We start from the raw sequence: 19,396 nt of genomic DNA on the forward strand, positions 1-19,396 counted from the left end.
GTGGATGTGGTGTATTTGGACTTTCAGAAGGCTTTCGATAATGTCCCGCATAAGAGATTAGCGTGTAAAGTTAAGGCACATGGGATTGGGGGCAAGGTACTGACTTGGATAAAGAACTGGTTGGCACACAGGAAGCAAAGAGTTGGAATAAACGGGTCTTTTTCCGAGTGGCAGGCAGTGACTAGTGGGGCACTGCAGGGATCGGTCCTAGGACCCCAGCTATTCACAATATATATTAATGATCTAGACGAGGGAACTAGATGTAATATCTCCAAGTTTGCAGACGACACAAAGCTGGGCGGGCGTGTGTGCTGTGAGGAGGATGCCGAGAAACTCCAGGATGATTTGGACAGGTTGGGTGATTGGGCAGATGCATGGCAGATGCAGTATAATGTGGATAAATGCGAGGTTATCCACTTTGGTGGCAAAAACAGAAAGGCAGATTATTATCTGAACGGCAATAGATTGAGAGAAGGGGAAGTGCAACGAGACCTGGGTGTCCTTGTGCACCAGTCGCTGAAGGTAAGCATGCAGGTGCAGCAGGCGGTTAAGAAGGCAAATGGTATGTTGGCCTTCGTAGCGAGAGGGTTCGAGTACAGGAACAAGGATGTCTTGCTGCAGTTGTACAGGGCCTTGGTGAGACCACACCTTGAGTATTGTGTGCAGTTTTGGTCACCTTATCTGAGGAAGGATGTACTTGCCAAGGAGGGAGTGCAGCGAAGATTTACCAGACTGATACCTGGGATGGCAGGAATGACGTATGAGGAGAGATTGGGTCGATTGGGCTTATACTCGCTGGAGTTTAGAAGAATGAGAGGGGATCTCATTGAAACTTATAAAATTCTAACAGGACTAGACAGACTAGATGCAGGAAGGATGTTCCCGATGGCGGGGGAGTCAAGAACCAGGGGTCACAGTCTAAGGATAAGGGGTAAGCCATTTAGGACAGAGATGAGGAGGAATTTCTTCACCCAGAGAGTGGTGAACCTGTGGAATTCTCTGCCACACAGGGCAGTTGAGGCCAATTCATTAAATATATTCAAGAAGGAGTTAGATATATTTCTTAAGGCTAAAGGGATCAAGGGATATGTGGAGAAAGCAGGGACAGGATACTGAATTTGGATGATCAGCCATGATCTCATTAAATGGCGGAGCAGGCTCGAGGGGCCGAATGGTCTACTCCTGCTCCTATCTTCTGTGTTTCTTAAAGGCGCTATATAAATACAAGTTGTTGTTGTAGTAATAATAAATGCAAGTTGTTGTTGTTGCTGCTGAGCAGGACTACAACTACCACAAGCCACTGCGCTAGCCGGCAGCCTGTGCGCATGCGCACTCTGCGCCCCCCCCCCCAAACCCCCGATTTAGCTCTCACCCAGCGGAGGGCACTCAGCAGTAAAGCGCGCTGGGATTGGCGGATGGCCAACCGGGGGAATTCCCTCCCGTCGGGAGAGTAAACAACGCAGCGGCCATTTTTCTTTTCCCAAGCCGAGAGCTGGCGCGAATTAATCGGTATTTTTTTTCCACCCCCACCTTCCTTTAAAGCTCCTCTGATGAAAATAATGGCCACTTTACCTCATCGATTTGGCTAAAGCGTCGAGATGTCTGGTTAGAATTTCAAAAAAGGGCGATTTTACACACACAATTTTTTGTGTACCACTAAAAAGATGGAGGTTGTTCATCAGCAGCAGCATCAGTTGGACGCCGTGGGCTCCAAGCAGTGGGGTTTGGGCAAGGCCGATTTGGAGAGCTCGGGCCCGGAGGCGGAGGGCGACGACTGCTTCGACAGCGGCATCGGCTCGCTGGGCGAGCTGCAGGCCCGCCACTTCGGCCCCCTCGAGCCGGGCGGCGAGTGCGGGCACCAGCTGTTGGCCGAGCCCGACGTCTGGCCGCAGTCCGGCCGCCACCACCACCACCGGCTGGAGAGCGGCGTCGGTCAGATCACCCGGGGCATCGAGAAGGTGGAGCTCGGCGGCCAGGACCAGGGTCAGGAGACTTTGACCAACATGAGCCAGCTGCTCGCCTACCGCACCGAGAACTTGGACTCGTGAGTATCTCTTCCACAGGAGCAGGCGGGCAAAAGTGACCTTAAACCTGCAACCGTGCCCCAAGTATGGACCTAGGTGGGGGAAAAAAAAGGCTGCTGAGGGAGTGCCGCACTGCCGGCGGTGCCGTCTTGTGCAGGCAGTGCTGAGGGAGTGCCACACTGCCGGCGGTGCCGTCTTTCCGGTGCAGTGCTGAGGGAGTGCCGCACTGCCGGTGGTGCCGTCTTTTCCTGTGCATGCAGTGCTGAGGGAGTGCCGCACTGCCAGTGGTGCCGTCTTTTCCTGTGCAGTGCTGAGGGAGTGCCGCGGTGCCGTCTTTCCTGTACAGTGCTAAGGGAGTGCCGCACTGCCGGCGGTGCTGTCTTTCCTGTGCAGTGCTAAGGGAGTGCCGGCGGTGCCGTCTTTTCTTGTGCAGTGCTTGAGGGAGTGCCGCCTTTTCCTGTGCGGTGCTGAGGGAGTGCCGCACTGCCGGCAGTGCTGTCTTTCTTGTGCATGCAGTGCTGAGGGAGTGCCGCACTGCCGGCGGTGCTGTCTTTCCTGTGCAGTGCTGAGGGAGTGCCGCACTGCCAGCGACACCGTCTTTCCAGACATAGAAACATAGAACATAGGAGCAGGAGTAGACCATTCAGCCCCTCGAGCCTACTCCTGCTCCTATCTTCTATGTTTTAATACGATCATGGCTGATCATCCAAATTCAGTACCCTATTCCTGCCTTCTCCCCATATCCCTTGATCCCTTTAGCCTTAAGAAATATATCTAACTCCTTCTTGAATATATTTAATGAATTGGCCTCAACTGTCTTTTGTGGTAGAGAATTCCACAGGTTCACCACTCTCTGGGTGAAGAAATTCCTCCTCATCTCTGTCCTAAATGACTTACCCCTTATCCTTAGACTGTGACCCCTGGTTCTGGACTCCCCCGCCATCGGGAGCACCCTTCCAGCATCTAGTCTGTCTAGCCCTGTTAGAATTTTATAAGTTTCAATGAGATCCCCTCTCATTCTTCTAAAGTCTAGCGAGTATAAGCCCAATCGACCCAATATGTGTTGGTGTAGGGGTTACAGGGATCGGGTGGGATATGTGTCGGTGCAGGCTCGATGGGCCGAAATGGCCTCTATCTGCACTGTGGGGTTTCTGTGATTCTGTGATTCTGATTCATACGTCATTCCTGCCATCCCAGGTATCAGCCTGGTGAATCTGCGCTGCACTCCCTCCATGGCAAGAACATCCTTCCTCAGATAAGGCGAGACCTTAAATCGCGTGAAGGTGAGCCGATTCCCGCGGCCGCTGTTTCGAAGGAAGAGCAAAAAGGGGTTTAACCCCAGCCGTCCTGGGGGCCAGTCTTTATCCCTTGAACCGCGTCGCTAAAATGCGGATGATCTGGTCATTGTCGCATCGCTGTGCGCAAATTGGTGGCCACGTTCCCCCTGCATTACGACACCGACTGCGCTTCAAGAGGTACCTCGTCGGCTGTAAAGCACTTCGGGACGTCCGGTGGTTGTGAAAGGCGCTATAGAAATGCAAGTCTTTTTTTTAATATAAGCATTTTTCACGACCACCGGATGTCCCAAAGCAGCTTGCAGCTAATTAAGTACATTTTGAATGGAGTCACTTGTCTTCTTCTTAGGCAGTCCCTCGGAACCGAGGATGACTTGCTTCCACATTAAAAATGAGTTCTCGGGTGACTGATGAGTCCAATGCGGGACCGACAGTCTCTGCCACTGGTGGGGCAGACGGTGGTTGAAGGGGCGGGTGGGTGGGGTGTTTGGGTTGACGTGCGCTCCTTCCGTTGTTTGCGCTTGGCTTCCGCTTGCTCCCGGCGAAGAGACTCGAGGTGTTCGGCGCCTTCCCGGATGCTACTCTGGGTCACTTGCAATGTAGGAAACGCAGCAGCCAATTTGCGCACAGCAAGCTCCCACAAACAGCAATGCGATACTGACCAGATTATCACCAGATTAGTGACGTTGGTTAAGGGATAAATATTGGCCCCAGGTTAAGGGGGCTAACTCCCCCTGCTCTTCTTCAAAGTAGTGCCATGGGATCTTTTATATCCACCTGAGCGAGCAGACGGGGCCTCGGTTTAACGTCTCATCCAGAAGACGGCACCTCCGACAGTGCGGCACTCCCTCAGCACTGGGACTGTCAGCCTAGACCTTTTTTGTGGTTAAGTTTCTGGAGTGAGACTTGAACCCACAACCTTCTGACTCAGAGGCGAGAGAGAGAGTGCTACCCACTGAGCCACAGCTGGCTCAGCACACCTTGACTGCAAGAGCAGCTGTTACAACGAGCCATGCCAACTTTCGGCAGACGTGAAACCTCTCGAGTGGTTGTAAAGAGATCCCAGGCCACTATTTTGAAGAAGAGCAGGGGGAGTTCTCCCCGGTGTCCTGGGGCCAATATTTATCCCTCAACCAACATCACTAAAAACAGATGATCTGGTCATTATCATGTCGCTGTTTGTGGGAGCTTGCTGTGTGCAATTTGTCTGCTGCGTTTCCTACATTACAACAGTGACTACACTTCAAAAAAGTACTGCATTGGCTGTGAAGCGCTTTGGGATGTGCTGAGGGTTTGAAAGTTAATACAAGTTCATTCTTTTATTCTGAAAAGGCGAGATCAGATGAGCTGAAAAGCCTCCATCCCAACCTATTGCGTGTGATAAGTGGGTTATTCCGGGCCTCTGCGGGTTATTCCGGGCCTCTGCGGGTTATTCCGGGCCTCTGCGGATTATTCCGGGCCTCTGCAGCTTCACTGTATTGCTGAGCCTGGTCAGCTATTCCACAATCGCTGCTTTGATGCTGGCCTCAAAGGGGGTGCTGGTGCGGCTGGCCGCAGACTCCTGGGTCGCGTGCAGCTTGCGTCAGCCCCGACGATATTTACCTCAGTCTAAAAGAAAGATCCTCTACCAACAACAATTTGCATTTACATAGCGCCTTTAACGTAGCAAAACGTCCCAAGGTGCTTCAGACAAAATTTGACACCGAGCCACATAGAGATATTGGGACAAATGACCAAAAGCTTGGTCAAAGAGAAAGAAAGGTTATAAGGAGTGTCTTAAAAAGGAGGATAGAGGGGGTTTAGGGAGGAAATTCCAGAGCTTAGCGGCCTAGGCAGCTGAAGGAGGCACAGCCGCCAATGGTGGAGCGATTAAAATTGGGGTTACCGCCAGGTTAGGCTATATGACCTTGAATGCCACTACAGTATTTTTCTCTCAAAACTATTTTAATGTGAATATTGCGCTCCTCAAGCCAAGGGGTGTTAATGCCAGTATCACGCACTCCCAGGGCAGCTGGATGCCGAGTAAAGCTCCCTCTACTCTGCCCAACAGCACACCTCCGCTCCAACAACACCTCCAACTGCACCAGTGTGACATTTCTGCACGAGCCACCTTGCGGCCTCTTTAAGTGAGCTTGCCAGTTAAGGAGGAGCTTTGCGCTGCGGACCCACTTGGACCTGGGTTGAGACTGCCCAATCCATTTCGCGCGGGATCGCTGCAGTCATTCGGTCGGACCGGAACCCGGGCCCCAGAGACGTTTGACTCACTGCGCCACCTGTCTCACTGCTCTGTGTTATTGCCACGTGTCGCTGTGGGCCCCTCAGTCCTCTGTTGGCACTGGGGTTGCCAACCCTCCAGGAATGTCCTGGAGTCTCCAGGAATGAAAGATTAATTTCCTGGACACAGAAGGAAAATAATACTGCCATTTAAAAAAAAAAAAAAAAAAAAAAAAAAAATATTGTTTCGAGCCATCCCTCCATTTTCTTCAAACACTTTGGTTTATTAGTTGTAAAAATATTGTCGATGAGGGAAAAGATACTGTTTGGGCAGGGTGTGGAGGCAGGAGGTACTCGTAACGGGCACTATAGAAATGCAAGTCTTTTTTATACAGCGCCTTTAACAACCACCGGAAGTTCCGTAGCGTTTTACAGCCAATGAAGGACTTTTTGAAGTGTGGTCACTGTTGTAATGTAGGAAACGCGGCAGCCAATTTGCGCACAGCAAGATCCCACAAACAGCATTGTGATAATGACCGGATCATCTGTTTTTTTTAGTGACGTTGATTGAGGGATAAATATTGGCCCCAGGTCACCGGGGAGAACTCCCCCTGCTCTTCTTCGAAGTAGTGCCCGCGGGATCTTTTACGTCCACCTGAGAGAGCAGTCGGGGTTTCGGTTTAATGTCTCATCCTAAAGACGGCGCCTCCAACAGTGCGGCACTCCCTCAGCACCGCACTGGGAGTGTCAGCCTAGAGTTTTGTACTTAAGTCTCTGAAGTAGGATGTGAAGCGCTTTGCGATATTTTGAAGAGATATGATAGGGTGCTGTATAAATGCAAGTCTTGATCTTGTTGGTTGCAGTGGGAGGAATGTCCGTCTATGAAATTTGCTGTGTAAGGCACACACTCCTTATTTCTGTTGACGTCTTGAGGGTATTTTCCCATTCTAAAGCGACCCATCATCTTGCAGCTACACGCTTCTACCACTAGATAAAGCTAAACGCCGCCATGAGGGCAGTGTCGGGGACGCTTAAGTCCACTCCAACTGAGTGGCTCCAGGTGCTGTCCCACATTGACCCGCCTGCCATTCGCCGCGACGGCACCGCGCCCCATGAGACGGAAACAATCATGAGCAACATCGACCCTCCCATTCACGAAGACTTCAAAAAACCCACCGCGAAAGCGCTTAAGTTCGTGCCGGCCACTCTGGGAGCAGCGGCCAATATTCATGCAGCTGGTATCGACCCACTGTCCAGATGGACGGAATCATGGAATGTCCCTGGCTTCGACCTCCCTCAAAGTCAGTGGACGGCGCTCAACCCAGTCCGCACGGGGCACGGACGATGCGGCCGCCCGCTCCACAAGTGGAAGGTGCTGGTCGACCCGAAGTGCGACTGTGGCCATGAGTCCCAGACCATGGAGCACATCACGTCAACCTGCCCAATGAGATCTGTTGCGGGAGACCCCTCATTTCCCCACACGGCATCTCGGGAGGCCATCGAATGGAGAGCCAAACTAGACATTCCGTTATAAGCTTTTCGCATCGTACAAAAGTAATACAGAGCTTCCCAAGCTCCAGAAGCTGCAGATGCCCATACTGACATCTAGAGCGCCACTGATGCACAGTGAGGCTGATACCTGGGATGGCAGGAATGACGCATGAGGAGAGATTGGGTCGATTGGGCTTATACTCGCTGGAGTTCAGAAGAATGAGAGGGGATCTCATTGAAACTTATAAAATTCTAACAGGACTAGACAGACTAGATGCAGGAAGGATGTTCCTGATGGCCGGGGAGTCCAGAACCAGGGGTCACAGTCTAAGGATAAGGAGTAAGCCATTTAGGACCGAGATGAGGAGGAATTTCTTCACCCAGAGAGTGGTGAACCTGTGGAATTCTCTACCACAGAAGGCAGTAGAGGCCAATTCATTAAATATATTCAAGAAGGAGTTAGATATATTTCTTACGGCTAACGGGATCAAGGGATATGGGGAGAAAGCAGGGACAGGGTACTGAGTTTGGATGATCAGCCGTGATCTCATTGAATGGCGGAGCAGGCTCGAGGGGCCGAATGGCCTACTCCTGCCCCTATCGTCTATGTTTCTATGAGGCGAGCTCAGTTTTATCTTGGCCTACTGTGGGCAATGCCAAGGGAGATCCACTAGCTTGTACTGAGAAACAATCGCAATGTGGTGGCAGCGATAACAATCAACAGGAGCAGTATTGCTGACCATTATTATGATTTACACTTTTGGTTTGCAAGGGGGTCTGAAGCCTCTGCTTTCTTCCCTGGTCCCGACAGGCCCTTTATCATCTGCATCCGAGGGCATCTGGCTCAAGACATACACCAGTGCTGCCAGGAGGTGTTGGTTGTGACAATGGCCCAAAGCCGTCCCCAACACCATTTCCTACTTCCCTTCCCCTGCTTTCCCCCCCCGCCCCCCACCCGGGATAGTGCTTGCCTCTACTTCAGTTTAGATTGAAATCAACTCGGTAGTGTAGGGTAGGCATGTCCAAACTGTGCCCCTGGACCACACTGGGTCTCTGAGCCCCAGCAACGTAGCTCTGGAAGCCCAGTCCTATTTGCGCTTATATTTCTAAGAAAGGGCTTGCATTTATACAGTGGCTGTCACGACCTCAGGATGTCCCAAAGCGCTTCACACCCAATGAAGTACTTTTGAAATGTGAAACACTGTTGTAATGTAGGGAAAGACGGCAGTCAAATTGTGCACAGCAAGGTCCCACAAACGACAGAGAGATAAATGACCAGATAAACCTGTCGCCGTGATGTTGGTTAAGGGATAAATGTTCAGTTGACTGAATTCCAGCTCTCCGGGTCAATCACCCTTCCCTCACCTTTCCTGGACATTTTTTTAAAAAGTGGCTTCCTGCTGGAGCTGAGTTATACTGCATCTAGTGCAATGCTGGCGTGAAAGCAGTGTACTGGAGATGGTGTCACCTCGCGGGCTAAAGTGCACCGTGTAGGACTATCCGAGTTGCTGCCATGGATCAGATGCACCTCAGAGCCCCGACGATCCTGCCACTGAAACGCCATCCTGTTTGTGCTTCTATCTCTTATTGGTTTGCCCTGTTTGAATTTCGTGGGCCCCGGAGGTTTGGAAAGGGTTCTATTAGCACTAATATTTCATTGCTGGATAAAGCCTAAATCAGAGCACCAAGATCTGTTGGTATCAGCAACCTTGACAGATACAGGAATTAACGGGAACAGAGATTTAAACATTATATAGAATCTTGCCCCACAGAAGGAGGCCATTCGGCCCGTCACGCCTGTGCCAGCTCTTTGAACGAGCTCTCCGATTTAATTCCACACCCCAGCTTTTTCCCCATAACCCTCTTTAAATACTTTTAAACGTTCCTATGGAATCTGATTGTACCACCCTTTCAGGTCGTGCATTCCAGAGCCTGACCGCCCTGTGTGTGAAGAAATTTCTCCTCTCCCCTCCAGTTCTTTTGCCAATTATTTAAAATCTATGACCTCTGGTTACCGACCCACTCGCCAGACAAAATAGTTTCCCTCAACTTGCTCTATCAAAACCCCCTCGTGATTTTGAACGCCTCTATTAAATCTCCCCTTAACCTTCCCTGCTCTAAGGAGGACAATCCCAGCTTCTCCAATCTCTCCACATAACTGAACTCCCTCTTCCCAGTGTCATCCTGGGTAAATCTCCTCTGCACCCTCTCCAGAGCCTTGACATCCTTCCTAAAGTGCGGTGCCCAGAACTGTACACAATACAGGAAACTTTCTGGTATCCGGCACGGACGGGACCGACGTGGTGCCGGTTCATCATCAAATCCGGATAACCGAACGCTATAGTAAAAGATACGGAGCTCCGTATAAAGCAACAAACCCTGTTGCTTAGCAACAGCTTCAGAACAATGGGCACAAGTTGCAAGCGTCTCTGTAGCTTAGCAACAGCTGCAGCCACACCCTTGCACAGCAACAAATGGAGTAAAAAAAGTAACTAAAAGTAAAAAAAAAGTTACCTGAACCGACTCCTGAATTTTGCCGGTGGATAGAGCGTTCCGGTTATTTAGGGGCCGGTTAATCGAAAGTTTGCTGTACTTTCCCACATTACAACAGTGACTACACTCCAAAAGTACTTAATTGGCTGTAAAGCGCTGTGAGGTGGTCGTGAAAGGCGCTATAGAAATGTAAGTCTGTCTTTCTTTCCGGCCTAACCAGTGATTTGTAAATGTTTAGCATGACTTCCTTGTTTTTGTATTCAATGCCCCTATTTACAAAGCCAAATATGTGGCCCTTGAGGCTCCGAGCCCAGCTGTGTAGCTTACAAAGGCCAAATCCTGGCTCGGAGGTTGGAATTGTGTCCGACCATGTGTTGGTGCCACAGTGCTGCCTTGTGTGTCGTTTAGAACCCATTTCTGCTTTTCTTGCTTCTGTGCACGGCGCAGGTGAAAGTAAAATACAGATGACAGGAACCTCTGCTCTTAAAGATAGACGTCGTCACATGTCGGATACTAAAAGTGTTTTCCTCCCGGCTGCAGCCAGGCGAGGAAATAAACCGTAACGTTTATTGAGCTTCTCGGTATATTTTTAGCACAGCAAAAATTCCCTCGTTATTAATACCTGTGATGCGCTTGACCACATTATTGCATCAGTTCGGCACAATTAATACAAGGGCCATAGAGCAGTCACACGGCCATAATCAGCCCACAAGTCCAGCAATCGAGGGCCCCCGCTTCTCTCTGCACTTGTGTTTCCCCCTCACTGATTTGTCCTCCTTTGATTTAGTAGCCCTGGAAGTTTGGAAAAGGCTGTTTTCCCCAAAAAGAAAAAGTTTGTAAATGATGCTAACCTGGGCTGATCCTGCTTCTTGCGGGCGGGATTTGTGGGTCAAATTTGCGCCAGGGCCCGAATGATGTCAGCGGCCCCCCCCGGCATTATGAGGCCCCTGCCAACTGGAAATCTGGCAAAGATAAAATGGCGGAGGGTGGGAATAGAGTGATATCCACTCGCCCGATCTCCAACCGCTCCTGCCTGGCGCGATGGAGTTAAAATCGACCCCTCGGTGTCTCGTTCTGTTCCCCTCCTCCCTTCATTTTCAGTTCCTGCTGTTTTGCTCTGAGATAAAGGTTGGAATTTCCAGCTAGAAAGCTATGTATGAATCCCACAATGGGAATATCTGAAGGGAAGATGTCCTCCGTGCGCTATGTCACACGGCAAAATCATTGTCACTCGTGCGTCTCTGAGCTCACCGTACATGGTTAGAGCAAGTGATCAGTTATCACTCAGAAAACTGGCACATCTGCTGCCTTTGGCACTTCTTGCATGAAATTGTGGCTTGTGTTACAGATTGTGCTGCATGCCGTGTCAGATCACATGCCTCGCTCTGAGTAAATCTTCCCCTGACCCCCCCCCCCCCCGCCCTTTTTAATGTTTTACTTCTCTCTGTGTTCCAATCCACTGACACCAATACTGATTGGGTGAGCGGTCTTATTTAATCATTGAGGCCATTTAGTTTCATATCGTGATCAGTGCTTTTAATAAAGGAATAAATAGGCAAATAGTGTCAGTCCTGCTCTTGAAATAGCTGCGGATGTTTGTCTTGACTGGACATGCCGGTTGCAGTAGCTGTCCAGAATGCAGCAACAGCCCGGGAATTTCCCGACGCTTGTTAGATAAACAAATCCTCAGTGTTCTGGCTTATAACTTCTTTATGGGCATTGTTCCTTATTACCAGACTGTTAACCATTTACTGCTGATTCACAGTGCATCCAAGGAATTCCCCCCCTCCTCCCCAATTTTCTCTTCCGCTTGCCTTTTTTCCTGAAGGCTCTAGCCATGGTACTGTTCCACCAGAGCTCTGGTACCTGATCCAAGCGGCCAATCTTCATACGTCAGCCTAAACAGCAAGCGATGGCAAGCTACTCCGACCTAAGCCCGATCCTTCTCCTCCTCGGTGCCCACACACTGGTATCCCTCAGTGGGAATCACTAGATAGCAATCAGTAGTGGGAAACCTGTCCTTTTTCCAACCCCCCCCCTCTCCCCTTCATAGCCCAGTGGCACTGAAAGCAGTGCTTCAGCAGAGAGTTAACTTGGTGTAGACCAGTGATTGACCTGGGCTACACCGGAGCAACGTTCCCACTATGCTGCGCGGCTGTCTGGAGGTCCCGCACAGGCCGCTCACCAGCTTTTCAACGGGAGACTTTGCGCATGCATGAAATTTTGAATGGGCCGCGCAGCTCATTAAAGGCACCGCGCACCCAACAAAGAATTAGCGGGAGCATTGCACCCGCGGTATTTTAAGTACACATTCCTGAATTCCATTCTGTGTCCTGCCCCAGCCTTGACATGTCGGGCAAACCTGAACTGCTGCCTCTTTGGTTTTACAGGCAGGGTGTTAGATAGTTCCAGTGCTTATATTTAGCACCGACTGCTATGTACTTTAAATGATTAGCACAAAGCATCTGCAATGTTTTTCTTGCACTCTGATAATCAAAAGTGTTGGGCTAATTACTGTACCTCGTGCTCTGATAAGTCATTGATTGGCGCTGTGTAAAGTGCTTTGTGGTAGGAACAGGTTCAGGAGGATTTCAGGTAGTCGGGCTAAAGGCAGCAATTTATGTTGGCCACAGTCTAATGGCTTTCGTCAATCCCCAGACTTGACTTCTCCATTTGCCTCCCAAATCCCATTCTACACACCTTGAACTCTTCCCAAAACGCCACAGCCCAAGTCAAGTGCCACTTATCCGTTACCCTGCTCCCTGATATCCATCGGGTTCCTGTACATCAATGCATTGAACTGACTATCCTTGCCATCGTTTACAAGCCTCCATTTGTTTCACTTCAGCAGCCTTCTCCAGCCCTATATCCCTCCTGGTGTCCTTTTGCCTTCCAACTTGAGCCTTCTGGGCATTCCCCCTTCCAGTCTACCTTCAGCTATATTGGCTCCTCTTTCTCTTTTCCCCCCCCCCCCCCCCCCCCCGCCAAAGTCTTGCTAATTTCCGTCATATAGAAGCCTCCTCGACTTTATCTCTCCCTCTCTGACCCTGCTTTCGGTCTCCTAACACTTTCGGAGTCCGTCCCTCTGTGAAGTGCCTCGACATTCTCTTGTCAACGGTACTATGCAAATACAAGTTGTTATAATGGGGAGGGGAAGCAAAGTAGATGTGGCTCTTTTTTTAATGCGTGCCTTTTTTGAAAATGCTGATATAGTTATTGGAGTGTGGATTAGTGACTTAAATAACTGCCTTAAAGGAAATTGAGGAAAATGATGAGCTGAATTGAATCCTGTCGTCAACAAGGATGTGGTTCATAAGTCTCTGACTAAACCAGTTTCTCCCAGTGATGTCAAGCGTGTTTGATTGGCTTCACACTCTTGTCTCCTGAGCCAGAAGATTTTGGGGTCAGTAAGCAGTCCCCACCCACCCCCCACTCGAGGATTTTGAATGCAGAACCACAGCTGACATTTCAGTGCAGCCCTGAAGGAGTGCTGCGTTGCCGGTATTGCAGCTCTTGAGGTGACATGTTAAACTGAGGCTCGTCTGCCTCTTCCCAGTGCTCCACCCGGATGATGAAGACCCTGTGGCACTGTGACAAAATTGAAGCATTTTTGTCTCGAGATGGAGCGTGTTACAGGAAACTTTCTGGTATCCGGCACTGACGGGACCGAGCTGGTGCCGTCCCATCAAAACTGCCGTAGAAACCAGCGCTAATGTTAAAACATACGGAGCTTTTGAGCTCCGTGTGAATCAACAAACCCTGTCGCTTAGCAACAGCTTCAAAACAGTCGGCCGCAGCTTAAAAGCGTCTCTGTAGCTAAGCAACAGCTTCAGCTAGACCTTGCAGAGCCTGACTGGAAAAAAAAAAGCAACGAGAAGTAAAAAAAACTTATAGGAAACGGCTCCTGAATTTTGTCGGTAGATAGAGCTTTCCGGACATTTAACCTCCGGTTAAACGAAAGTTTCCTGTAATTGGCTGCGTTAATTCTGCCTGGTACATCGGGGATTAAGTGCCAACTTCATTCTCCGAGCTTTGCCCTACTTTAGTTTGGCGCAGTAGTTTCCTGATTAGTCATTTTGCCTGCCACATATGAGGGAGGGGCTAGGAAGCTCAATTCAAACATATGGGATTGATTTGCATATATATTTGTGCCTTGCAGTTTTCTTTTCTACATTGTGCAAGTCATAAATGCAAGTTATTGTTGATTGGCTGGGCCCGTCTCCGCCCCGCCTCTGCTCATCCGCTGCTGAAACCCTCATCCGAGCCTTTGTTACCTCCAGACTTGACTATTCCAACACACTTCTGGCCAGCTTCAAATGTTCTGCCCTCCGTAAACTTGAGGTCATCCAAAACTTGTGTCCTAACTCTCACCAAGTCCCGTTCACCCATCACCCCCTGTGCTCGCTGGCCTACATTGGCTCCCGGTTAAACAACGCCTCGATTTTAAAATTCTCATCTTTGTTTTCAAATCCCTCCCATGGCCTCGCCCCTCCCAATCTCTCTAATCTCCTTCAGCCCCACAACCCCCCCGAGATATCTGCGCTCCTCTAATTCTGCCCACTTGAGTATCCCTGATTATAATCGCTCCACCATTGGTGGCCGTGCCTTCTGTTGCCTGGGTCCTAAGCTCTGGAATTCCCTGCCTAAACCTGTCCGCCTCGCTACCTCTCTCTCCTCCTTTTGGACGCTCCTTAAAACCTACCTCTTTGACCAAGTTTTTGGTCACCTGCCCTAATTTATCCTTATGTGGCTCGATGTCAAATTTTTTGGTCTTAAAATACTCCTGTGCAGCGCCTTGGGATGTTTTACTACGTTAAAGGCGCTATACAAATACAGGTTGTTGTTCTGTTAAACTGAGACTCATCTGTCTGTTCTGATGAGTCGGGTGGATGTTAAAGATCCCATTGTAAGGAGTTTTCCCAGTCTTCTGGCCGACATTCTGCTTCCCTCATCAAGAACTAGATTAACTGATCATTGCGGTTTGTGGAATCTTGTTGCAGGAATGACGTATGAGGAGAGATTGGGTCGATTAGGCTTATACTCGCTGGAGTTTAGAAGAATGAGAGGGGATCTCATTGAAACGTATAAAATTCTAACAGGACTAGATGCAGGAAGGATGTTCCTGATGGCGGGGAGTCCAGAACCAGGGGTCACAGTCTAAGGATAAGGGGTAAGCCATTTAGGACTGAGATGAGGAGGAATTTCTTCACCCAGAGAGTGGTGAACCTGTGGAATTCTCTACCACAGAAGGCAATAGAGGCCAATTCATTCATTAAATATATTCAAGAAGGAGTTGGATATATTTCTTAAGGCTAAAGGGATCAAGGGATATGGGGAGAAAGCAGGGACAGGGTACTGAATTTGGATGATCAGCCATGATCTCATTAAATGGCGGAACAGGCTCGAGGGGCCGAATGGCCTACTCCTGCTCCTATCTTCTATGTTTCTATGTGTTGAAGACGGCTGCTGCATTAGCTTACATACCAACAGTCACTGAACTTAGAGGAAATTAATGGTACGTGATTCAGTTCAAGTTGAGAGAAGTGTTAAAGTTAACTGAGGCTAGAACGCCTTATCATTTAAATGTTACATTATATTTTCAAATGTTCATATTTGTATAGCTTTTTCTGAAGTCCCCTTTGATACCATATTGTTGGAGTGGTACATCAGTGTAAAGGTTTCTGGGCATGGGTACGCTTGCACTGGGAGCAATGTGGGTTTGAATCTTTGAAGCAACTTGTTCAGGTGGATTGGGCGATGCGAAGACCCAGTGATTCCAAGTCTGAAGGAGGTGAATGGACAGAAACAAAAGGCTATCATTGCCAATTAGGATGTTACCTGGGCTGGAGCGCTTCAGCTATGAAGAGAGACTGGACAGGCTGGGGTTGTTTTCCTTAGAGCAGAGAAGGCTGAGGGGGGACCTGATTGAGGTATGCAAAATTATGAGGGGCATAGATAAGGTAGAGGGGAACTTTTCCCCTTAGTAGAGGGGTCAATAACCAGGGGGCATAGTTTCAAGGTAAGGGGCAGGAGGTTTAGAGGGGATTTGAGGAAAAACTCTTTCACCCAGAGGGTGGTTGGAATCTGGAACTCACTGCCTGAAAGGGTGGTAGAGGCAGGAACCCTCACAACATTCAAGAAGCATTTAGATGAGCACTTGAAATGCCATAGCGTACAAGGCTACGGACCAAGTGCTGGAAAATGGGATTAGAATAGACGGGGCTTGATGGCCGGCGCAGACACGATGGGCCGAAGGGCCTCTTTCTGTGCTGTATGACTCTAGGAGGATAGACCACCTGCAGTGGGCAACTACTAAAACCCTGTCATTAATCAGCCTCCAGGACATGTACAGACGTGGTCTGTATTGGCAGCTTTCATTATTTTTTTCTCTCTCTTCCTCTATCTACACTTATTTTACTGTCTGCAGTGCACTGTGTCATAACACTGATTTTTTTTTAAATTGTGAGCAATAATCAACTAATATGTAAATTATTTTTCATAATAGGATACTGCACCTTGCTGTCATTCATGAGGAAGAATCCTTTTTGGATCACGTTCTCGATTTTACAAAAGGCACCAATTACCTGGACCTGCAGAACGACATGAAGCAGGTGATTCGAGTGGAGATAAAGCAATAATCACGATCGTTGTCATTCAAATATTTGGTTAGATTATTTCCTTGTAGTAACTTCCTCCTGCACATCATTCCATATTATTTCCCTGTATTTTTAAAAGTATAAACTCCCCCTTCCACGTCTCATTCTGCAGTCTCCTAAAACAGAAACATAGAAGATAGGAGCAGGAGTAGGCCATTCAGCTCCTCGAGCCTGTTCCGCCATTTAATGAGATCATGGCTGATCATCCAAACTCAGTACCCTGTCCCTGCTTTCTCCCCATATCCCTTGATCTCTTTAGCCTCAAGAAATATATCCAACTCCTTCTTGAATATATTTAATGAATTGGCCTCAACTGCCTTCTGTGGCAGAGAATTCCACAGGTTCACCACTCTCTGGGTGAAGAAATTCCTCCTCATCTCTGTCCTAAATGGCTTACCCCTTATCCTTAGACTGTGACCCCTGGTTCTTGACTCCCCCGCCATTGGGAACATCCTTCCTGCATCTAGTCTGTCTAGTCCTGTTAGAATTTTATAAGTTTCAATGAGATCCCCTCTCATTCTTCTAAACTCTAGCGAATATAAGCCTAATCGACCCAATCACTCCTCATACATCATTCCTGCCATCCCAGGTATCAGTCTAGTGAATCTTCGCTGCACTCCTTCCATGGCAAGAACATCCTTCCTCAGATAAGGCGACCAAAACTGCACACAATACTCAAGCTGTGGTCTCACCAAGGCCCTGTACAACTGCAGCAAGACATCCTTGCTCCTGTACTCGAATCCTCTCGCTACGAAGGCCAACATACCATTTGCCTTCTTAACCGCCTGCTGCACCTGCATGCTTACCTTCAGCGACTGGTGCACAGGGACACCCGGGTCTTGTTGCACTTCCCCTTTTCCCAATCTATTGCCGTTCAGAGAATAATCTGTTTTTGCCACCAAAGTGGATAACCTCACATTTACCCACATTATACTGCATCTGCCATGCATCTGCCAATCACCCAACCTGTCCAAATCGTACTGGAGTTTCTCTGCATCCTCCTCACAGCACACACGCCCACCCAGCTTTGTGTTGTCTGCAAACTTGGAGATATTACATCTAGTTCCCTTGTCTAGATTATTAAAACAATCTGATTTTTCCTACCTCCACCGCCCCCCCCCCCCCGCCTTTTACAGACTGCACTGCACTTGGCTGTGATCGTTGGGCAACCAGAGTTAGTGACGAAGTTGGTGTCTGCCGGGGCTAACCTCTTGCTTCAAGAGAAGAATGGGAACACTGCCTTACACCTGGCGTGCAAAGAAATGGCGACTGGTTGTGTTCAGGCACTCCTGTTTCACAGTTCCAGTGAACGAAAGGATTCCAGTCTATGTGACCCTTCACACTTCAGACAGCAGCTGCGTTGCTATAACTACCAAGGTAAAGACTCAGTCAATATACATTTTTGATAAATTATGTTCTGATTGGAATGCATTAGTCTGGTTAGACAGGAGGTCGGCAATTAATAAGACGAAGCAAAACTGGGCTCCCCTGATGGCTCATTTTGTAAAGGAAGTGTGTAAAAAGAAAGACTTGCATTTCTATACATAACATAACAGAAGAAGTAGGAGCAGGAGTAGGCCATACGGCCCCTCGGGCCTGCTCCGCCATTCAATAGGATCATGGCTGATCCGAATCTAGACTCACGTCCACTTCCCTGCCCACTCCCCGTAACCCCTAATTCCCTTGTCTGCTAGGAAACTGTCTATCTCTGTTTTAAATTTATTTAATGTTGCAGCTTCCACAGCTCTCTGGGATAGCAAATTCCATAGATTTACTACCCTCTGAGTGAAGAAGTTTCTCCTCATCTCAGTTTTGAAAGGGCAGCCCCTTATTCTAAGATTATGCCCCCTAGTTCCAGTCTCACTCATCAGCGGAAACATCCTCCCCGCATCCACCCGATCAAACCCCCTCACAATCTTATATGTTTCGATAAGATCGCCTCTCATTCTTCTGAACTCCAATGAGTAGAGGCCCAACCTACTCAACCTTTCCTCATACGTCAACCCCCTCATCTCTGGAATCAACCGAGTGAACCTTCTCTGAACCGCCTCGAGAGCAAGTATATCTTTTAAATATGGAAACCAAAACTGCACGCAGTATTCCAGGTGTGGCCTCACCAATACCCTGTATAACTGCAGCAAGACTTCCCTGTTTTTATACTCCATCCCCCTTGCAATAAAAGCCAAGATTCCATTGGCCTTCCTGATCACCTGCATACTAACTTTGTGTTTCATGCACCAGGACCCCCAGATCCCTTTGTACTGTAGCACTTTGCAGTTTCTCTCCATTTAGATAATAACTTGCTCTTTGATTTTTTTCTGCCAAAGTGCATAACCTCCCACTTTCCAACATCATATTCCATCTGCCAAATCTCTGCCCACTCACTTAACCTGTCTATGTCCTTTTGCAGGTTTTTTATGTCCTCCTCACTCGCTGCTTTCCCTCCCATCTTTGTATCGTCGGCAAACTTGGATACGTTGCACTCGGTCCCTTCCTCCAAATCGTTTCTATAGCGCCTTTCACGACCGCCGGACGTCCCACAGCGCTTTACAGCCAATGCAGTACTTTTTTGAAGTGTAGTGACTGTTGTAATGTAGGAAACGCGGCAGCCAGTTTGCACACATCAAGCTCCAACTAATAGCAATGTGATAATGACCAGATCATCTGTTTCTGTGATGTTGATTGAGGGATAAATATTGGCCAGGACACCGGGGAGAACTCCCCCTGCTCTTCTTCGGAATAGTGCCGTGGGATCTTTTACGTCCACCTGAGAGCAGGTAGGACCTCGGTCTCCCGTCTCATCCGAAAGACGGCACCTCCGACAGTGCAGCACTCCCTCAGAGCTGCACTGGGAGTGTCGGCCTAGATACTCGTGCTCAGAGTCGAGGGTGTTACCATCTGAGCCACGGCTGACACCCTGAAGCAGACAGACCTGAAGGTTCGGTTCCCAGTCTGTGCTGAGTTGACTGTCTCAGTAGGAGCACTGAAATTGGCCTCAGCACCTCTGGGTTTAAGGGGAAAAGTGTCCCGGGTTCCGACGAGCCAGTGATTCCTGCAGGACAGTTCACATCAGTTGAGGACAGCTCCGTTAACCCTCCTGGTAGAGTGGCTTACTGTCTCCGCTTGCAGGTAAGGATGTCCATTTGGGCAAGCCCCTGGAATGGTACCTCAGTAAGGAATCAGCACCTTCAGAAAAGGTGGGGAGAAAATTGAAGGGAAAAAG

The 19,396-nt window shown here is 49.0% G+C and overlaps 1 protein-coding gene across 1 annotated transcript in view; it reads left to right on the top strand.

The window, feature by feature from the left end:
- The first annotated feature begins 1,359 nt into the window (after window positions 1–1,359).
- The window catches only part of LOC147096707 (NF-kappa-B inhibitor beta-like), a 31,564-nt gene continuing 13,527 nt past the window's right edge, over window positions 1,360–19,396 (top strand). Inside the window, exons 1-3 of the mRNA XM_085973305.1 lie at window positions 1,360–2,044; window positions 16,023–16,128; window positions 17,310–17,550. Coding sequence (XP_085829431.1) covers window positions 1,665–2,044; window positions 16,023–16,128; window positions 17,310–17,550 — 727 coding nt within the window. The 5' untranslated portion in view covers window positions 1,360–1,664. The remainder of the gene's footprint in view (window positions 2,045–16,022; window positions 16,129–17,309; window positions 17,551–19,396) is intronic.

Source organism: Somniosus microcephalus, chromosome 34 (genome assembly GCF_052327205.1).
Source record: "Somniosus microcephalus isolate GS21.2 chromosome 34, FLI_Smic_1.0, whole genome shotgun sequence".
NCBI lineage: Eukaryota > Metazoa > Chordata > Chondrichthyes > Squaliformes > Somniosidae > Somniosus > Somniosus microcephalus.